Source organism: Aethalodelphis obliquidens, unplaced genomic scaffold (assembly GCF_003676395.1).
Source record: "Aethalodelphis obliquidens isolate GAN/ISIS:26980383/991018 unplaced genomic scaffold, ASM367639v1 scaffold26, whole genome shotgun sequence".
In the NCBI taxonomy this organism is placed as follows: domain Eukaryota; kingdom Metazoa; phylum Chordata; class Mammalia; order Artiodactyla; family Delphinidae; genus Aethalodelphis; species Aethalodelphis obliquidens.
In genome coordinates, this window is record NW_020837970.1 from 21,086,015 (window position 1) to 21,108,050 (window position 22,036).

At 47.0% G+C, this 22,036-nt stretch overlaps 2 protein-coding genes and 1 long non-coding RNA gene across 4 annotated transcripts in view; 1 reads left to right on the plus strand and 2 right to left on the minus strand.

The window, feature by feature from the left end:
• Positions 1–15,016, minus strand: part of LOC113629263 (taste receptor cell protein 1-like) — a 59,446-nt gene extending 44,430 nt beyond the window's left edge. Inside the window, exons 1-2 of the mRNA XM_027123665.1 lie at positions 14,887–15,016; positions 11,959–12,068 (exon numbers count right to left, since the gene is read on the minus strand). The gene's annotated coding sequence lies outside the window, so the exon portion shown is untranslated. The remainder of the gene's footprint in view (positions 1–11,958; positions 12,069–14,886) is intronic.
• Positions 15,017–15,064: 48 nt separating this feature from the next.
• COMMD4 (COMM domain containing 4) lies at positions 15,065–21,604 on the plus strand. 2 transcript variants are annotated; one of them, XM_027123667.1, is made up of 8 exons: positions 15,065–15,136; positions 18,948–19,019; positions 19,223–19,288; positions 19,488–19,527; positions 19,820–19,939; positions 20,123–20,203; positions 20,513–20,689; positions 20,778–21,055. In XM_027123667.1, exons 1-8 carry the CDS (start codon positions 15,134–15,136, stop codon positions 20,816–20,818), a joined length of 600 nt encoding a protein of 199 aa, XP_026979468.1. In that variant the 5' UTR covers positions 15,065–15,133; the 3' UTR covers positions 20,819–21,055. The 2 variants fall into 2 exon arrangements, with proteins under 2 accessions (XP_026979468.1, XP_026979467.1); XM_027123666.1 differs by lacking the exon at positions 15,065–15,136 and adding an exon at positions 15,271–16,033 and having other exon boundaries at positions 20,778–21,604.
• On the minus strand, positions 18,292–19,264 carry LOC113629271 (uncharacterized). The gene is made up of 2 exons (XR_003436477.1): positions 18,933–19,264; positions 18,292–18,609 (listed from the first exon to the last, which is right to left on the minus strand). It is a non-coding gene; the product is annotated as an uncharacterized LOC113629271 (long non-coding RNA).
• Positions 21,605–22,036: the final 432 nt, after the last annotated feature.

The following is a 22,036-nucleotide window of genomic DNA, read 5'->3' on the forward strand; positions in this document are numbered from 1 at the left end:
ATCAGATCAGACATAAATGCAAAACAAATGAAGGAAACAATAGCAAAGACCAATAAAACTTAAAGCTGGTTCTTTGAGAAGATAAACAAAATTGATAAACCATTAGCCAGACGCACTGAGAAAAAAAGGGAGAAGACTCAAATCAATAGAGTTAGTAACAACTGACACTGCAGAAATACAAAGGATCATGAGAGATCACTACAAGCAACTATATGCCAATAAAATGGACAACCTGGAAGAAATAGGCAAATTCTTAGAAAAGCACAACCTTCCGAGACTGAACCAGGAAGAAATAGAAAATATAAACAGACCAATCACAAGCACTGAAATTGACAATGTGATTAAAAATCTTCCAACAAGCAAAAGCCCAGGACCAGATGGCTTCACAGGTGAATTCTATCAAACATTTAGAGAAGAGCTAACACCTAACCTTCTCAAACTCTTCCAAAATATAGCAGAGGGAGGAACACTCCCAAACTAATGCTACAAGACCACCATCACCCTGATACCAAAACCAGACAAAGATGTCACAAAGAAAGAAAACTACAGGCCAATATCACTGATGAACATGGATGCAAAAATCCTCAACAAAATACTAGTAAACAGAATCCAACAGCACATTAAAAGGATCATACACCATGATCAAGTGGGTTTTAACCCAGGAATGCAAGGATTCTTCAATATACGCAAATCAATCAATGTGAAACACCATATTAACAAACTGAAGAATAAAAACCATATGATCATCTCAATAGATGCAGAAAAAGCTTTCAACAAAATTCAACACCCATTTATGATAAAAACTCTCCAGAAAATAGGCATAGAGGGAACTTACCTTAACATAATAAAGGCCATATATGACAAACCCACCGCCAACATCGTCCTCAATGGTGAAAAACTGAAACCATTTCCTCTAAGATCAGGAACAAGACAAGGTTGCCCACTCTCACCACTATTATTCAACATAGTTTTGGAAGTTTTAGCCACAGCTATCATATAAGAAAAAGAAATAAAAGGAATACAAATCGGAAAAGAAGAAGTAACGCTGTCACTGTTTGCAGATGACATGATACTATACATAGAGAATCCTAAACATGCTACCAGAAAACTACTAGAGCTAATCAATGAATTCAGTAAAGTAGCAGGACACAAAATTAATGGACAGAAATCTCTTGCATTCCTATACACTAATGATGAAAAATCTGAAAGAGAAATTAAGGAAACACTCACATTTACCACTGCAACAAAAAGAATAAAATACCTAGGAATAAACCTACCTCAGGTGGGCTTCCCTGGTGGTGCAGTGGTTGAGAGTCCGCCTGCCGATGCAGGGGACACGAGTTCCTGCCCCGGCCCGGGAAGATCCCACATGCCGCGGAGCAGCTGGGCCTGTGAGCCATGGCCACTGAGCCTGCGCGTCTGGAGCCTGTGCTCCACAACGGGAAAGGCCACAACAGTGAGAGGCCCACGTACTGCAAAAACCAAAACAAAACAAAAAAACCTACCTAAGGAGACAAAAGACCTGTATGCAGAAAACTATAAGACACTGATGAAAGAAATTAAAGATGATACAAACAGATGGAGAGATATACCACGTTCTTGGATTGGAAGAATCAACATTGTGAAAATAACTATACTACCCAAAGCAAGCTACAGATTCAATGCAATCCCTATCAAACTACCAATGGCATTTTTCACAGAACTAGAACAAAAAATTTCACAATTTGTATGGAAACACAAAAGACCCCGAATAGCCAAAGCAATCTTGAGAAAGAAAAACAGAGCTGGAGGAATCAGGCTCCCTGACTTCAGACTGTACTACAAAGCTACAGTAATCAAGACAATATGGTACTGGCACAAAAACAGAAATATAGATCAATGCAACAGGATAGAAAGCCCAGAGATAAACCCACGCACATACGGTCACCTTATTTTTGATAAAGGAGGCAAGAATGAGAAAAGACAGTCTCTTCCATAAGTGGTGCTGGGAAAACTGGACATCTACATGTAAAAGAATGAAATTAGAACACCTCCTAACACCATACACAAAAATAAACTCCAAATGGATTAAAGACCTAAATGTAAGGCCAGGCACTATAAAACTCTTAGAGGAAAAACATAGGCAGAACACTCTATGACATAAATCACACCAAGATCCTTTGTGACCCACTTCCTAGAGAAATGGAGATAAAAATAAACAAATAGAACCTAATGAAACTTAAAAGCTTTTTCACAACAAAGGAAAACCATAAACAAGACAAACCACAGAATGGGAGAAAATATTTACAAAGGAAGCAACGGACAAAGGATTAATCTCCAAAATTTACAAGCAGCTCATGCAGCTCAATATAAAAAAAAAAAACAAACACCCCAATCCAAAAATGGGCAGAAGACCTAAACAGACATTTCTCCAAAGAAGACATACAGATTGCCAACAAACACATGAAAGGATGCTCAACATCATTAATCATTAGAGAAATTCAAATCAAAACTACAATAAGATATCACCTCACACCAGTCAGAATGGCCATCATCAAAAAATCTACAAACAATAAATGCTGGAGAGGGTGTGGAGAAAAGGGAACATTCTTGTACTGTTGATGGGAATGTAAATTGATAGAGCCACTTTGGAGAACAGTATGGAGGTTCCTTAAAAAACTAAAAATAGAACTACCATATGACCCAGCAATCCCACTACTGGGCATATACCCTGAGAAAACCATAATTCAAAAAGAGTTATAGGCTTCCCTGGTGGCGCAGTGGTTGGGAGTCCGCCTGCCAATGCAGGGGACACGGGTTCGTGCCCCGGTCCAGGAGGATCCCACATGTCGCGGAGCGGCTGGGCCCGTGAGCCATGGCTGCTGGGCCTGCGCATCCGGAGCCTGTGCTCCGCAACGGGAGAGGCCACAGCAGTGAGAGGCCCACGTGCCGCAAAAACAAAAACAAAAAGAGTCATGTACCACAATGTTCACTGCAGCTCTATTTACAATAGCCAGGACATGGAAGCAACCTAAGTGTCCATCAAGAGGTGAATGGATAAAGAAGATGTGGCACGTATATACAATGGAATATTACTCAGTCATAAAAAGAAACGAAATTGGTTTACTCGTAGTGAGGTGGATGGACCTAGAGTCTGTCATACAGAGTGAAGTAAGTCAGAAAGAGAAAACCACATACTGTATGCTAACACATATATATGGAATCTAAAGGAAAAAAATGGTCATGAAGAATCTAGGGGAAGGACAGGAATAAAGATGTAGACCTACTAGAGAATGCACTTGAGGACACAGGGAGGGGGAAGGGTAAACTGGGCAAAGTGAGAGAGTGGCATGTACATATATACGCTATGAAATGTAAAACTGATAGCTAGTGGGAAGCAACCGCATAGCACAGAGAGATCAGCTTGGTGCTATGTGACCACCTAGAGGGGTGGGATAGGGAGGGTGGGAGGGAGGTAGATGCAAGAGGAAAGAGATATGGGGATATATGTACATGTATAGCTGATTCACTTTGTTGTGAAGCAGAAACTAGCACACCATTGTAAAGCAATTATACTCCAATAAAGATGTTAAAAAGAAAAAAAAGGAAGGAAATTCTGCAATATGCTACAATGTGGGTGAAACTTGAGGACATTATGCTAAATGAAATAAGCCAGTCACAAAAAGGCAAATACTGTATGATTCCACTTACATGAGATACTTACGTAATAGGAAAGAACAAATCTGACTCCATATTGGATCTGTTTCTTTTACTTTGTAAAAGTTTCTTTCACTTTGTGTTCTATTGCTTTTGCTACAAGTTAATCACTAAAGGGATGTTGCCTATAGCTTAAAGTATACAAAATGGCCCATCACGGGGAACCCTGCCTCCCATGCAATGAGCATTAAGCTAAAACACCTTTGTTTATCTCACAGAAAATATTCTGATCAGACTCAGCTGTGAATGGCTGCAGTAAAGAAGCCATTCCCCTCAGGCACCTGGCCAGAATCAGGAAATATCTGCAACAACTCATCGCCCTTTTACTTTACCTCCTCACCTCTCCCTCTTCATTCTGTGAAAGAAACTAGCGTCTAAATCTGGGTAAGATGGTTCTTTGGGACACTAGTCCGCCATCTTCTCAGTCTGCTGGCTTTCCAAATAAAGTCGCTATTCCTTGCCCCAACAACCTGTCTCTTGATTTACTGACCTGTCGTGCAGCAAGCAGCACAAGCTTGGACTCGGCAACACTTAGAGCAGTAAAAATTATAAAGACAGAAAGTAGAATGGTGGTTGATAGGGGCTGGGGGAAGGGGAGAATGGGGAGATTTTGTTTAATGGGTAGAGAGTTTGTTTTGTAAGATGAACAGGGTGATGGGGATGGATACGGATGATGGGTGCACAACAACGTGATGGTATTTAATACCACAGAATTATATACTTTAAAAATGGTAAGTTTTATGTTACTGTATTTTACCACAATGAAAAAGAATTTTCCCTTCTCAACTCTTATATTTGGTAACCCTATAGTTTGTTTAAGAAAGGCAGAGAGGGGCTTCCCTGGTGGCACAGTGGTTGAGAGTCCGCCTGCCGATGCAGGGGACACGGGTTCATGCCCCGGTCCGGGAAGATCCCACATGCCACGGAGCGGCTGGGCCCGTGAGCCATGGCCGCTGAGCCTGCGCGTCCGGAGCCTGTGCTCCACAACGGGAGGGGCCACAACAGTGAGAGGCCCGCGTATTGCAAAAAAAAAAAAAAAAAAAGAAAGAAAGGCAGAAAAAGGACTTCCCTGGTGGCGCAGTGATTAAGAATCTAGCTGCCAATGAAGGGGACACGGGTTTGAGCCCTGGTTCCAGGAAGATCCCACATGCCGTGGAGCACCTAAGCCCGTGTTCCACAACTACTGAGCCTGCGCTCTAGAGCCCATGAGCCACAACTACTGAAGCCTGCGTGCCACAACTATTAAAGCCCGCGTGCCTAGAGCCCGTGCTCTGCAACAAGAGAAACCACCACAGTGAGAAGCCCATGCACCGCAACGAAGAGTAACCCCCGCTCGCTGCAACTGGAGAAAGCCTCATGCAGCAACGAAGACTCAATGCAGCCAAAAATAAATTAATTAATTAAAAAATAAAGAAAGGCAAAAAAAAAAAAAAAGCTTGATTCTTTCCCTTACCAGGTTTAGAATAAAAGTTGAATCACTAACATCCTCCAAAGATGATCAACTTATTTCTTCTAAATAAACAGACCGACAGGCTTGACCTGGATAACTATCAACTCAGAGCTCTCATAGCTTAACACAGTTGATGTGTTTCAATTCATTGCAGCTCTTTTTGATGCTTGAAATATTATATTTTGTCCAGCGAGAGGCTCTTCAAAGACAGGATTTAAAGAAACCCTCTTCTCCTGCCCCTGGAAAGTAGAATAGGCAGAAAATCAGACGCAGAATTGAATCATAAGGATGGCAGAACTGCAAAGGAGACAGCATGATCAACCGTAATTGATCTCCTATCCTAAATGCAGGGTCCCTGATAGAAAAGTAATGGGATCCAGATACCTGGTATGGGAAAATTTGAATGGATACACTCGAAAACCTTGAACCTCCAGTTTTCCCTGAACGTGCTAGGCTAGAAGCAGCCCCCCACCCCAAACCCTTATAAGCAGAACAGCCTCCTGCTGCCTGGAGACTAGGTGAAGAACTTCCCTGAGGTGGGTACCTTACAGAATGATAAAGTGTGCCCTTCCCATTGCTGCCCCACATTGCCACCAGACCAATAACTAGGGTCAGTCATCATCACAGCCCAAGATCACAAGTACAGTCCTGCTCTGGGCGAAACAGTTTATTCACCAAAAGAGTTGCAGGAGCTAATATATAATGGAAGAATTTGGGAGAGGAGGTATAAGAGAAGACAAGGGTGTTGGGCCAAGAGTAGAATAAAAGGTTGTATACATGAGAATTTATTGACCTGGGAGCACTCTCCAGTGACTAAGAATTTAATGTCCTGTCAACAACACCTGGAGCTCTAACATGCTGCTGGAATGGCTCCTTGAAGCCTGGACATGACATTTGCTGCAGTAAATTAGGTGGAGATCATATAACTACTTTCCCAAAGAATCAAGGAAGGACATTCCCAGAAACTGACATGAGGGCCTCAAAGGCTATGCTTTGGGAGTAAGGAAGATTCCCTAGGCATAAGGAAAAAATGGGAAAAGACACACCCTAACAAAACCTAAAACCAAGCCTTGACATACATGGTCAAGTTAATCCATTAGTAATTTAATTGCTGGCCAGAACAAAACTCAGCACTATTTAGAGTACAATAACACAATCCAAATCTCTACAATGTATGTTCAATGTCCAGCATATAAAAAAATATTTATGGGACTTCCTTGGTGGCGCAGTGATTAAGACCCCATGCTCCCAATGCAGGGGGCCCAGGTTCAATCCCTGGTCAGGGAAGTAGATCCCACATGCATGCTGCAACTAAGAGTTCACATGCTACAATTAAGGAGCTGGCAAACCACAACTAAGGAGCCCACATGCTGCAACTAAGGAGCCCAAGTTCTGTAACTAAGACCCGGCGCAACCACTATAAAACAAACAAATAAATAAATAAATAAAATTTACTAGACATGTGAAGCAGCAAAAAAATGTATCCTAAGATTAAGAGAAAAGCCAGTCCACACAAGCATATTCATAAATGGCTGAGATATTAGGAGACAAGGGCATAAAAAAATAATCATATTAAATACATTGAAGAGTTTAGAGATTTCTTTTAGCTTAAGTATGTCCCAAATAATGCATGGGACACAGTTATACTAAAAAAAAATATTCCTTGTTTATTAGAATTCTAAATTTCACTGTGCATTCTGTATTTTACCTAGCAACCCTACCCCAATGCCAAGCAGGAGAAGAGTCCAAAGCCCCAGCCTCCTGCAGGTGGCCTGCTGGGGGGCAATTGTACATTGGATGGATTTGAGATGCTCAGTCATTTACTATGTCAATTTTTGCCAGACCTGTGTACTGCTGAGTTTTTTTTACTTAATATTTTCATTTAAATCAATTATTTTTCATTTTTTAACTTATTTGAAATCATTATGGATTCAGCGATTTCGAAGATATTGTAGCGAGGTTCTGTGTACCCTTCACTCTGTTTCCTCCAATGGTTACATATAAGTATAGTCCAATATCAAAACAATACCAAATGTATAGTTCTATGTCATTTTATCACATGTAGATTCGTGTAACCACCTATGATCAAGATTCAGAACTATTCCATCAATACATAGAGCTCCCTCTGCTACTGGTTTGTAGTCACACCTTACCTTCCACCCTCCCACCATCCCTATCCCCTGGCAACCACTGATCTGCTTTCCATCTCTATAATTTTGTCATTTCAAGACTGCTATACAAACGGAATCATATGCTATTGACCTTTTGAGATTGGCTTTTTTTCCTATTCAGCACAATACCCTTGAGACCCATCCAAGTTGTTGCCTGTATCAATAGCTTGTCCCTATTTATTGCTGAATAGTGTGAAAATAAAGGGAAATCTCACTAAAAATGGAGTCAGAAGGCCAGAAGGAGGAGCTCTTGTGCAGTACCACTCCATGTCAATTACAGGAAGAATTGTCAATTACAGACCCCAACAGGAAAAGATGTACATTGCATCTTCTACAAGACATTGACTACCTCCCCAACTCAGCCAAACAGAAACCACCATCACCCTGAACTCTCACTTTTCTCCAACGGACTTTCATTCAGAACAAACCCTCTTAACTTCCTCCTTTCACTCTATAATGTTCCTCTCCTTTGTTTGTTGGACTTGCTTATGACTTGTGCTGTAGCTTGCTTATCCAGAATTGCAATTCCTCTGCCATTTCCAAACAAACCCATTTTTGCTAGTAAAATAACTTTATTTCTAAGGTCAACAATAGTAGTTTGCAGTATGGATATAAAACAGTTTGCTTCACCATCATTCGAGGGATATTGGGCTGTTTCCAGTTTGGGGCTCTTACAAATAAATCTGCCATGAACAATCATATATAGGGTTTTGCGCAGGCGTAAGTTTTTATCTTTCTGTGATAAATGACCAGGAGTACAATTGCTAGGTCATATTAGGTATATGTTTAGTTTTTAAAAGAAACTGTCAAACTATTTCCCAGAGTGTTTGTACCATTTTATATTCCTATCAGCAACACATGAGAGATCCAGTTTCATCTGTATTGCTATTGTCACTACTTTTTAGTTCACTACTTTTTAGTTCAGCTGTTCTAATAAGTATGTAGTGTTCTCTTACCATGGTCTGAATTTGCATTTCCCTAATGGTTAGTGATGTTGAACATCTACTCATTTTTAAAACCTAAACAAATGTATTTAAAAAGGCAATTTGCAGATATTTGGTCAAACATTTTTCTGGGTGTTTCTGTGAGAGTGTTTTGGGGTGAGGTTAACATTTAAATCAATAGTCTGAGTAAAGCCCTCCCTAATATGGGTGGGTCGGGGTGGGCTGCGGTTGGAAGCAGGGAGGGCTCATCCAACCCACTGAAGGCCTGATAACAGAAAGGATGATCCTCCCCCAGAAAGAGAGAATTCCTCCTGCCTGACTGCCTTCAAGCTGGGACACTGACTTCTTCCTGCCATCAGACTCAAACTGAAACCTCAGCTCTTCCTTGGTCTGAAGCCTGCCATCCTCATATTGGAACAACACCATCACATCACCTGGGTCTCCAACTTGCTGACTCACTCTGTAGATCTTGGGACTTGTCAGCCTCCATAATCTTGTGAACCGATTCCTTATAATAAATCTATTTTTATTGTATTTTATCATATAAAAAAATAATAAAAAGGCAATTTGGTAAGTGATTCTCAAAGTGTGGTCCCTGAACCAGCAGCAGCAACACCACCTGGGAACTTGTTAGAAATGCACATTATCAGGCTCCACCTCAGATCTACTGAATCAGAAACTCTGGGGAGAGAATTCCCTGGCAGTACAGTGGTTAGGACTCAGCGCTTTCACTACCGAGGGCCCGGGTTTGATCCCTGGTTGGGAAGCTAAGATCCCGCAAGCCACACAGCATGGCCAAAACAAACAAAAAACAACAAATGTAGTTTAATAAGCTCTTCAAGTGGAAAATCGGTATCATTTACTACAAATAGAAGGTAACTATAAAACTGAATGCATTTGCATGCCACCTAAAATCATCTTGTGTACCAACAGGTTCACACACCACATTTCGGGCAGGCCCCATTCATTACTCAACTCTGGGCACGCCATTCACACAGATTATGACAAGAATACCCCTCCTCCTCCCCCTGGAGCTGTGCAGTGCACAGCCTGCCCAGCTTTAGGTGGCAGCTCTGACTTTCAGACACTGATCCAGTACTACCCACACCCTTAATATGACCAAGAAAATCGAGGCTCTGAGGAGGGCAGAGACTTACCCAAGGTCACCCAGCAGTCTGGTTAGGCTCCTCTTCCAGTGCTCTCACCGCTGCTGGAACCCAGGGCAGGGCCCGCACAATTCCTGGCCTATTCAAAGCCTGCCACTAGTCACCACTGAGTGAAAAATTAGGTTCCAAAACAGAATATAGGATAGGATACTATTTTATAAAGCTTATTTTCACATTTGCTAAAAGGAAAAACGCTATTCTTCCACACTGAATACTCTGACATCAAACGTGTGGGTTTCTCCCCACACCAACCAATTCTCCAGCTGAGTGTCCTACAATTCAATTCAGTTCTGACACTGTCTACCAGAAGATAGCATCACACTACACAGGATAAGGCTCAGTCCCACAAGACTGCCCCTTACTTCAGACACCAATCGCCAAGTAGTCGGTCCCCCGGTCGGTCCAATTTGGCTGCAAATCAGGGTCCTCACCACCCCTTCCTTGGGTTAGATAATTTGCTACAACAGCTCACAGAAGCTAGGCAAACACTTACGCTCACCAATTTACTATATAATAAAGGATATGTAAATCCTTTCGTGAGGATCCATTGGAGGGCAAGTCTGGTGCCAGCACCCACGGTAATTCCAGCTCTAATCCTGCCAGTAGCATATGCTTGTCTCAAAGATTAAGCCATGCATGTCTAAGTACGCACGGCCAGTACAGTGAAACTGCGAATGGCTCATTAAAGGATATGATAAAGGACACAGATAAACAGCCAGATGAAGAGACACGTAGGGCAAAGGCTGAGGGGGTCCCGAGCACAGGAGCTTCTGTCCCCGTGGAGTTGGGGTGTGGTTCACAGATCATTATAGAGGCTTCATCATGTAGGCAGAATCAACAGTTAATTCACTCTGCAGCCCCTCTCCAAGCTTCTAATCATGGCTTGGTCTTCCTGGCGACCAGCCCCCATCCTGGAGCTACCCAGGAGCCCACCCAGAGTCACCTCTTTAGAACAAAAGAGGCTCCTATTGCCCAGGAAACTCCAAGGGATTTAGGAGCTCTGTGTCAGGAACCCACGGTGAAGACCAAATGTACATTTCTTATTGGGTCAGAGTTGCGTATGCATGGGAAAAAAGTCAGAAAGGGCTGTTAGAGTAGTTATTTGGGGAGAGAAGGGGTTTACTGATTTTTGTTTGTTTCTTTAACTTCTATTTTGTGATTTTTATTGCAATAATGTTTAGTTATATAATTCAAATGTACCAACTATCATTTTGAAAAATCAACATGAAACCATTACCTGTGATCCAGCCAGGGCCTGCAGTTGGCAGGGTCAGGAAGCCTTCCAGATAGAGCAGGGCCTGTCCCCACCCCAGTTTCAAAAGCTGGGCTCTGCCTGGACACCCTTGCCCTATGGTCGCCCACACCCCTTCCACATTCACACCTACCATCACCTGCTGTGAATGAGGCCTTCCCCTTCTCAACCCTGGGTGACCATACAATCAGAAGACATATGAGTCTGCCTGTCTGTCTGTCTCTAAACAGAAAGGGAAGGGACTTCCCTGGTGGTCCAGTGGTTAAGCCTCCACGCTCCCAATGCGGGGGGCCTGGGTTCATTCCCTGGCCAGGGGACCAGATCCCGCATGCTGCAACAAAAAGTCCCATGCGCCACAACTAAGACCCGGCACAGTCAAATAAATAAATATTAAAAAAAATAAAACAACCAACAGAGTTGGGGGAACTCCTCAGGGTGGGCACCCTGCTTGACCTATCACCCCAGAGCCTGACACAGAGAAAGAGACAGTGAGTATTTGGTAAATGAGTGAATGAAGGTGGAACTAATCCCAAAGAAGGTGATTTCCTAAGACCTTTCTCCAACAGGTGCGACCAGTTCCCCTTTCAGCAGCCTCCTGGACAGGGAACCTAGTGTGAGGAGTAGCGGGTACAAAGCCCAATGTTTGTTGGCTTTTTAAAAATTATTTATTTATTTTTGGCTGCATCGGGTCTTCGTTGCTGCGCGCAGGCTTTCTCTAGTTGCAGTGAGCGGGGGCTACTCTTCGTTGCGGTGCACGGGCTTCTCATTGGGTGGCTTCTCTTGTTGCAGAGCATGGGCTCCAGGCGCGTGGGCTTCAGTAGTTGTGGCTCACGGGCTCTAGAGCGCAGGCTCAGTAGTTGTGGCGCATGGGCTTAGTTGCTCTGCGGCATGTGGGATCTTCCCGGACCAGGGCTCGAACCTGTGTTCCCTGCACTGGCAGGCGGATTCTTAACCACTTCGCCACCAGGGAAGTCCCCAAAGCCCAATGTTTTCTGAAGCCTGGGGAGGCAGACCGGATGGACACGGGGCTTGAGCTGGGGTCTGGGGGGCAGAGCTGCTGCAGGGCCGCTAGGAGGTTGCCAGTCTCACGGAGGTCAGTCCTTGGGTCCCCCCCTTGCCCGCAGCCGTGGCTGTACTGTGCGGTGTGGGAAGTCCTGGCTGAGGGTGAAGATGCACAGGGACTTGTCTGGGACTGGCCCCCTGGTCCAGCCCGAGGAACTGACCCTGGACCATGGGCCTGCACCCCCAGCCCCTCAGACCCCCTCAAGGAGACACTCACCTCCGCTGTGGGGCTGCACGAGTGTGGCAGGCAAGAAAGGTGAGGGCCTGGGCACTAGAAGCCAAAAAATCACATCCTGGCCAGAGGCTGGACCGGACTCCCATGATGATCTGTGGGGCAAAAGGATAGGGTCTTCAACTAGCCCAGGGTCCCAGGGCTCTGGTCAGGGGTCTCCCCTTATGGGCTCAGTAACTTGGGCTGACCCTCCCAGCGCTGACCTGGGGCTTTCTCTCAGGCAGGGAGGAGGTCAGACAGATGAGGCCTGGGCTCCCCTGCTTGCCTCCACCTCCTTACGAAGCCTTCCCCTCTCCACCTGTGAGGTGTGTGGGGCTGGGACGAGCAGGCGCTCACCTGTGGACCGCTGACTCCTCTGCACCAGGTGGGCCTGGAGAGCCTGGTCTACATACAGTGCTCCAGCACATTCCACTAGCCACCGACCACCTTTTAATTCTTTGTTACTGGGGACCGTCCTACACCTTGTAGGATGTTTAGCAGTATCCCTGGCTTCTGCCCTCTGCCCTCTGGACGTCAGCAACACTCCCTAGTTGTGACAACTAAGAGTATCTCCAGACATTGCCAAATATCCCCCCGGAATACAAAATCACCCCCAGTTGAGAACCCCTGGCCTTAACACCTCTAGGACAATGTTGGGTCACAATGAGAGTGCGTTACTGATTCTGACTTTAACAGGAATACGTCTAGTATTAAAACATACACTAGTGGGACTTCCCTGGTGGTCCAGTGGCTAAGACTTCCTAATGCAGGGGGCCCTGGTTCGGTCCCCGGTCAGGGAACTAGATCCCATATGCTGCAACTGAAGATCCCGCACGTGGCAAGGAAGATCCCATTGTGCCGCAACTAAGACCTTGCACAGCTAAATAAATAAAATATTTAAAAACATGTACACTAGTATCTGTATACTCCTGTCCAGGACTAGCACACAAGTATACTCTATCAAAGTTTAATTTGAAAAAATGAAAAACGTGACTTTCATACAAGTGAAGGAATGCATGTCAAATATTTTATTCAATTAATGAGGGAACAGTAAGATGGTAAAGCTAACTCGAAGAACATTCTGAGAAGTATTTCTAGTGCACTGGCAAAGGCACTTTGAAGTGTGTGCTAAGTTAGAGACAAAACCTGCTAATTTCCCATGGGGCAATAAAACTCTAATCTTTGGGGTTAACTTTTCTATTGGACAGAAATCTGTGAGTTAACATAATTTCTCAGGTACATTTTCCTACATGAGTGGTTTTCGAAGTGTAGTCCCCAAACTGGAAATCTCAGCACACCTGGAACTTGTTGGAAATGCAGATTTTCAAGTCCCACCCGAGACCTATTTAATTAAAAACTCTGGGGGTGGGGCCCAACACTGTTTTAACAAGCCCAGCAGATGATCCTGATACGCTGTAAAGTCCGAGAACCACTGCCCTAAATAGGCAAATCATCTTTATTTGTGAAACAAATCTGTGAGCCAATGCTCCGGTATGACATTAAAAGGACAGGCCACCCACCTTTTTGCCTTATTTCCAAATTTAAATAATATGTCCCTTTGATGTTTGCGGTTTTGTTTTGCAAATACTCTATCAACTTAAGGCAGTTTTCATCTATTACTTTTTTTTTTCTTTTTAATAAAAAAAAATGGTTTCCCAAATGTATCATTTCTTTTCTTTAACCTACTGAGATGATGAAATACAAATGGAACTATTCTTATACTCTTAAAATTTTTTATTGATATGGTGTATTGTAACACACTCTTGACTTCAACATGATGATGTTTATGATTTTTAGAAAGCTCTTTATAAGTGAGATCAATTTTAGCAGGAATTAGTGTTCCATCTCTTTCTATTTAGGGAGCAGTTTAATTGCCATAGGCTCCATCTGTACTTTGAAAGCCTGCAACAATAAAACAAGCAGGGCCTAGTGTATGGGTGAGGGGCATGGAATTGAAGACAGATCTCAAACTGTTCAATTTCTTCTTTGGTTATTAGTCTATTCTCTAGTGTATTTTTGTTGTTGCTATTTTGGGTTTTTTTGTTTTTTCCTCTTCAAGTGAACATGGGAAACTTAGTTTTCCTAGACAAGCCATTAGCTCAAACTCACAAGTAAGCAGACTAATGCAATTTAAAGCAACCTATTTTTCTCCCATTAAGTTGGGAAAAATTAAGACAAACATCTGATGTTGGTGAAGCTGCAAAACAGTTCTCCTGAGGGTGTCAACTGTTCCAGGCCTTTTTGCTAGGCACCTTAAGGGATTCATCAAAATGAAATAAAATACCTAGGCACTTGAAGGAGATATCTGGGGTACTGGTAATGTTTCCTTATTTGGGTGCTGGTTACATGGGGTGTATGGTTTATGAAAATTCATTAAGGGGCTTCCTTGGTGGTGCAGTGGTTAAGAATCCGCCTGCCAATGCAGGGGACACGGGTTCCATCCCTGGTCCGGGAAGATTCCACATGCCGCGGAGCAGCTCTGCACGTGCGCCACACTACTGAGCCTGCGCTCTAGAGCCCGCAAGCCACAACTACTGAGCCCACGAGGCACAACTACTGAAGCCCGCGTGCCTAGAGCCTGTGCTCTGGAGCAAGAGAAGCCATCGCAATGAGAAGCCCGCGCACCACAACAAAGAGTAGACCCTACTCGCCGCAACTAGAGAAAGCCCGCGCACAGCAACGGAAGACCCAACGCAGCCAATAAATAATTAATTAAAAAAAGAAAATTCATTAAGCTCTGTGTTTACACTACGTACAATTTCCTGTATGTGCATTCTATTCCAATAAATTTTTAAAATACGTCTTTTGCCACAGCCCACAGCTGTATGTAATGGCATTGCTTACTGACGCAAAACACGGAGACGACCTGAATACCCCGGCAGAACGGAAGGCTCCCGCTCCCTTAAGGAGAACAAATTAAACGGTTTCTACTACCTCTTCCTACTGCTTTGGTTCTGTTCTCAGTTAACCTGGGGGTTGGCGCTGGCCCTTTCCAGGGAAAGGTTCTGGGGACTGAGAAAGGGACCCGGTATTCCGCCCCAACAGCTCGGAGCTGGCCGACTTGCTCCCGCCCCGATCCGAGGAGGCCTCCGCCCCCGCGCCCCAGCGTCACGTGACCGCCACATCACCTGACCCGGCGCGACCGGAAAGTGGAAGTCTTGGGCGCGGGCTTCCTGGCGCGATGGTGAGGGATGAGGGGTGATGCGAGGCAGTGGGTGCTGGGGGCGGGCAGAGTACGAGACCCCAAATCTCACCGCCGCGGCTGCGGGAAGGGTGGGGCGCCGGGTGCGAGGAGAGGGGAAGTCTGCCGGGCCTCTCAGCAGACACTTGGGTGCAGTCGTGAGGGCCGAGGCTCTGGTAGAAAAAAGCCTCCCTTCACCCTCCTCCCTGCAGGATGGGTAGGGCAGGGTGGGCCGGCAGGCTAGGAGTGCCTTGACGGAAAGGAAGGGCCCGCGCACCCCCGGGACACGAGCTGGGGCTTGTCCCTCCAGGCCTTCCTCTGCCCCAAGAGGCCCTCCCAAAGGTGCCCACTTCCCAGCGCTCCTGTGGGACCTGGAGAAAAACTTGCTTACAGTTAAGCTCAGTCTTCTGCACTGTTAGGAAGGCCCTTCGCTCTTCCCAGAGCCAGAAAGGAGTAGATTTGGGGTTGGGATTTCCCAACTCATACATCCATTCATTCCTTCAACAGGTTGTGAGTGCCTGCTGTATACCATGCACTGTGCCAGGCACTGAGACTTTGGCTGCAGGAGGGAAGGGCCAAGCTGGAAGTTTGAATGGGCAGTCATAGTTAAGACTTGAGGGGAAGGGACCAAACTCACCTTGTGCATAGTGTCAGGGAGGCGACCCAAGGATGACATCATATGAGGGCCTGGGAGCAGGGAAGAAAGCTAGCTGGGTGCAGTGCAGTTTGCGTATCAGGGGTTAGGAGGCATGGAGCAGGGCTGGTGGGAGGCTGTATCTTCAGACAGGGAACAGCATTCAAAGGCTTCAGGTGAGAGGGAGCATGGCTCCCTAGGAATGAATGCATTTCATCACCTGGAAGAGTAGAAACTGCAGGCTAGTGAAAGATGAAGCTCGACAGGTAAGCATAGACCAAAGCTTGCTGGGTCTTGAGAGCCACATAGAGGAGGTTGGACTTTAAGAAGAGGGTGCTGGGAAGCTAGGAAGAGCCTTTCAGCTGACTTGTGGAGGGAGCAAGAGAGGAACAGAGAGCCCAGCCAGGGGCAGCAGGCCCCCCAGGAGATGGTAGTGACTTGAGATATGGTGGAGAGAGTGGAGATAGAAGTGGGGGAAATCAGCAGGGCTCAGGGACTAAATGCATGAGGGAAAAAGGAGAGGGAGGGGTCTGGGCGTGGTTCCCAGGTGGTGGTGCTCACTGGGGTGGGGGCAGGTTTCAGCTGGAAGAGAACCAGTTACTTTGATACACGCTGAGTGAGGCGTCTGAGCTGCCAGGTGCAGCTGGCTAGGAGACAGTCTAGATTTAAGTGTCTGGAGCTCAGAAGAGAATCTACAATGGCAGTTATACATTTGGGAGTCATCAGCACAAAGATGATCATTGAACCCTGAAATGTGTAACCTGTCTCAGCCAGAATATTAGTTGGGAAGAGAGGACCTAGGACAGAACTCAGAGAAAAGCCAGCATTTTAAGAAATTGCACAAGGAACACGTGCTTATGGTAAAAAAGTAAATAATACAGAGATGATGGTAGAAGACTTCTGTGGGTAGAAGTCAGGGACCCATGAAGTTAGGAGAAATATTACCTCTCAATTTTGGCTGACCTCAAACTGAAATTTAGTATTTTCTTCAATTATGAGTGTTGGCAACCCACTATGATTAGCAGCACCTCTGACTGTCACTAATAGAAATCAGATATTTTCATATCACATTACAGCTGTTGGCATTGTTTACCTATTGTTTATGCTCATTTCTAAATTACTGTCATTATTTGACTTGAAACATATGTCACATCACCAATTTGTTTTGAATACTTTGATAACTTTTTTTTGCCACTCGACGCGGCTTGCAGGATCTACGTTCCCTGACCAGGGGTTGAACCCAGGGCCATGGCAGTGAAAGCCCAGAATCCTAACCACTAGGCCACAAGGGAACTCCCTATTTTGATAACTTTTAATTAGTTCCTTTTAGTATGGAGTTTTTCCTATGTATTTAAAAAAATATTTATTTGGTTGAGTCGGGTCCTCGTTGCGGCACGTGGGATCTTTCGTTGCAGAGCTTCTTGCAGTGCGCGGGCTTCTCTCTAGTTGTGGCGTGCGGGTTTTCTCTTTTCTAGTTGTTGTGTGGCCTCCAGAGCGCGTGGGCTCTGTAGTTTGTGACACAGGGCTCTTTAGTTACGGCACGTGGGCTTAGTTGCCCCGCGGCATGTGGGATCTTAGTTCCCTGACCAGGGATCGAACCCACATCCCCTGCATTGGAAGGCAGATTCTTTACCACTGGACCACCAGGGAAGACCCTCCTGTGTATTTTTTACATCTAAAAACATCATTTTGGGAAAAGCCTATAGACTTCACCAGATGCCTGATGAGTCGATGCCACAAAATGGGTAAAAACTCCTGAAATAGGAGAAGAAGTACAAGGCTGTCCTTAACACTCCCACCACCTCACCAGCAGTCCTAGTCCCCTGCCCCAGAATAATGACAGTAGGCAGTCTGCAGGGATCACCATTTGGGGCTGGAGAAAGGAGGGTGAGCCAGAAAATGAGACAGAGGCTAGGCCATAGGGAGAAATCCAGAAGAGTATGTGGCTTCAGGAAGAAGGATGTGTTTGTGTCAGATGCTGCTGAGGAGTTAAGGAAGAGGAAGACTAGATTTAGTGAAGAAAGTCATTTGTGACCATGGCTAGAGAACTTCATTGGAGGCCCATGTAGAAGCCCCAGGGCAGTGGAGTCAGGTGTGATCAGGGGGATGACAGGTGAAAAGGATTGGAGGTTGAAGGGTCATGGAGCAGGTCTGAAGTGATTGATAAGGTGAACGATGGGGCCAAGTAGAGGACATGGGATTATGGGGCTGCACTGAGGGCCCAGCAGAATCAGGAGAACGTGGACTGACCGTGTACCCAGTTTGTGGGTTTTGTTCCCATCATCTGTAAGCAGCCCAGACAGAGGCGTGGGAAGATGAACATGTATATTGCTGTGCGTTAGAGCTTTGCCACAGAAACAGGACAAAGGACAGTTGATCGGGGGGTGGACGATATTGTCAAGATGTGGTTAACCAGGTGGGTTTGCATCCTGACAGAGGAGATGGGCCTTGAATAAGTAATAAAACGTGATATATTCTGTGATAAATGCCATGGAGATCAAGAAGGAAAGATAAACAGCTAAAGCATGATGGTGAAGAGCTGTTTTATTTTTTTTTAACAGCTTCCTTGAGATAATATCGACATAAAACAAACCATGTGTGTGCAAATATATGGTTCAATAAGTTTCGATGCATATATGCTCATGAAAACATTACCATGATCAAGATAATGAATACATCCACTGACCCCAAAAATTTCCTTGTGTAAGGGGCTATTTAAGAAAGCAAAGTCAGAGAAAGTCCATCAGAAGAGGTGTCATTTGAGCAGAGACCTGAGTGAAGTGAGAGAGCAAGCCACGTTTAATCTGCAACAGGAGCAGCAGGGAGGCCAGTATGGCTGGAGCTGGGGAGGGAAAGGAGGAGAAGGTGAGATGGTCACGCGCACCCTGAGGCCAGGTACTTTGTTGTGTTCCATGCTGCACCCCCAGCGCCTAGAGTGGGCTCTCCCACGGAGAAGGTGCCCAGTCATGTCTGCTGGGACAGCCATGAGCACAAGGTTTGGTGGCAGTGTGAGTCAGGCAGAGGGTTCTCCAAACAGCCTGGTACTGGGGGAGAAGACGTGGGCCGGAGGGCACGCATCTTGGACAGGCAGCAGGAACCCTGAGGAGCAGTGGCGTGGGAGACACCTGGCCATACGTCAGCCGGCCCTCCAGCCTGACCACCTACCTTACTCCCTTGCAGAGGTTCCGGTTCTGTGGTGACCTGGACTGTCCTGACTGGGTCCTGGCAGAGATCAGCACGCTGGCCAAAATCGTTGAGTGCATGGGGTCTTGGGGGTGGGGGCTCTGAGGGTGGAGGGTGGGGAGGTCACTCTTGGGCTGGGGCCTCAGCGCTTTCGGGCTGTCCGAACATGCTGTGTGACTGGTCAGGTATGTGGCCAGCCTTCTCTGAGCCAGCCCACCAGCATGGAGGGGTGAGGTGGGTCAGTCTGGCTGATGTAAGGCCTTCCCCTCCAGTCCTCCGTGAAGCTGAGGCTGCTGTGTAGCCAGGTGCTGAAGGACCTTCTGGGACAGGGGATTGACGTGAGTGCAGGGCCCCGCACTCCACTATCCCATGACCCTGTGACCCCCACTGCCCTGAAAGTGCACCAGACCCAGGGAGACGGGTGATCAGCTCCCACCCTCCCTAGATACCTCGTGTCCTTACCACAGGATCCAGGCCAGGGGTTGGGGGCTAATGAGCGGGGGTCCAGCACCCCTTGAGGGCCTCCTTTCTCCACAGTATGAGAAGATCCTGAAGCTCACCGCTGATGCCAGGTTTGGTGAGTACCCCACTGGGTCCGCAGACCTTTGGGCAAACCCGGGTATTCAGCCTGGGGCCCGGCACAGAGGCCCCTCCTCCCAACAGCCCACTCTGACCCACCTGCCTCAGCAGAGGAGCATGAGGGAAGAAAGACATTGCCAGCCCTAGGGTCCTCTGCCCACTCCCAGTGGGGCAGTAGCGGTGCTCATGGCTCAAGGAGGCCTGGAGGCTCTGAGCTGAAGATAGTGGGGTGTCAAGGAGGTGGCTGGGGCCACAGTGACACCCCCCATTCCACCCACGGCTCCCCCCAGAGTCGGGTGATGTGAAGGCCACAGTGGCAGTGCTGAGTTTCATCCTCTCCAGTGCGGCCAAGCATAGCGTGGATGGCGAGTCCTTGTCCAGTGAACTGCAGCAGCTGGGGCTGCCCAAAGGTACAGGGATGAGAGCAGGCAGGTGGGTAACCTGTGGGCCAAGGGGTGCCAGGCAAAGGTCAGGCTGTGTGACCCTGAGATGCACCTTGCCCTCTCTGGGCCAGGAGCCTGAGACCTGCCCTTTGAGTGGCCTAAGCCCCAGCACCCACCTGCTAGCTCAGGGGACCTCCCTTCGGCCCCCAGAGCATGCAGCCAGCCTGTGTCGCTGTTATGAGGAGAAGCAAAGCTCCCTGCAGGAGCACCTGCGGGCCTGCAGCTTGCGAGGTGAGTGTGGGGTGCCCGGGTGGGGGCTGGGCTCCATTCTAGAAGGTGCATGTGGCTTGGGAGGTGTTTGTCCTCAGAAAGGAGACTTAACCACATCACATGTCGAGCAGTCACAGAGCTGGGATTCCTGACACCAGCCCCGGTTTCTTTCCTCTGAGATCTGCTATGGGTAATCTGAGCTCCTGGATCAGAGGGATGAGAGCTTCTCAAAGGCCACATAGCCCTGAAGGGTTCAGGGCTGAACCAGGGTATGGGCTAGGGCTGCCTGGCTCCCCTGTCTGTGACCCTGAGCCCCTTTCGGTCTTGCAGTGAACAGGCTGACAGGCGTGGGCTGGCGGGTGGACTACACCCTGAGTTCTAGCCTGCTGCGGTCCGTGGAAGAGCCCATGGTGCACCTGCGGCTGGAGGTGGCAGCTGCCTCGGGTGCCCCGGCCCAGCCTGTTACCATGTCCCTCTCAGCAGACAAGTTCCAGGTCCTCCTGGCAGGTGAGGCTCAGCTGTATACCTGGAGGGTAAGGGGCCCTCCCAGATCCTGCCTAATTACCGCCTGCCTACCTACCTCTTGCCCCTGCAGAACTGAAGCAGGCCCAGACCCTGATGAGCTCCCTGGGTTGAGAAGAAGAGCTCACGGGGCCCATGTGGAGCTGCCCTCCGAACTTCTCTTCAGGGGCTGCCCCAGCTCCAGGACCCTAGGGGCCTGGCCTCCTGCATGTCTGGCTTCCTAGGTTACCACCTGAGAATTCAGCCTAGGGATCCTGAACACTCTTGCAGCATTGTCTTCCCTCCCCCATGAAAGGCACATGTCAGTGGTTTTCATGAGAAGGAAGAATAAACAGAGGTGTAAAGAAGTGTGTGCATGGATTTCTTTTGGGTTCAGATCAGAGGTTTTCAGGAGAGAGACCAAGTGACATACTGACCTCCCTGACCTATTGCACGTTTTCTTTTTTCTTTGCTCAGCTGCTGATTGAGGCAGGTCAGGGTTGAGGCAGAACGAGAGCCAAAATGAAACAGCTTGTCTGTAGACAGGAAAATCAGGGTTCTAGCTCCCAGTCCTATGATGCTCTTGACTCTGCCCTCTCTGTGCTGGCCCTGTCCTTAGGCTGGCAGCAAGTGGTTGGCCCCAACACCAGATACCCCAGGTAGAGAAAGGAGAGAGCCCTTGCCTCTCTGTCATCTTCTTTAGGAAGAGAGAAGGCCCATGCCGGAACCACTCACTGGCAAGTGGAATGGGATAATGGGCTGAATGTTTGTTTGTGATGCACCCATTCCCCACCCCCTGCCAAATTCATATGTCTAAGCCCCCACTCCCAGTGAGATGGTTTTAGGAGGTGGGGCTTTGGGGAATAATTAAGTTCAGATGAAGTCATGAGAGTGGGACCCTTGTGATGATTAGCACTCTTATAAGAAAAGGAAGACAGACTCTCTATACCGTGGAAAGGCCATATGAGAACATAGGGAGAAGACAGCTGTCTAACAAGGCAGGAGAGAGCCCTCACCAAGAACTGATTCTGACTCGAACTTGGACGTCCCAGCCTCTAGAACTACGAGAAATAAATGTCTGGTTTTTTGGATTTTTTTTAAAAAAAAATAAATTTATTTTTTGGCTGTGTTGGGTCTTCACTGCTGTGTGCAGGCTTTCTCTAGTTGTGGAGAGCGGAGGCTACTCTTTGTTGCGGTGCACAGGTTTCTCATTACAGTGGCTTCTCTTGTTTCGGAGCACAGGCTCCAGGGCACGCAGGCTCAGTAGTTGTGGCTCACGAGCTCTAGAGTGCAGGCTCAGTAGTTGTAGCACACGGGCTTTGCTGCTCTGCGGCATGTGGAATCTTCCTGGAC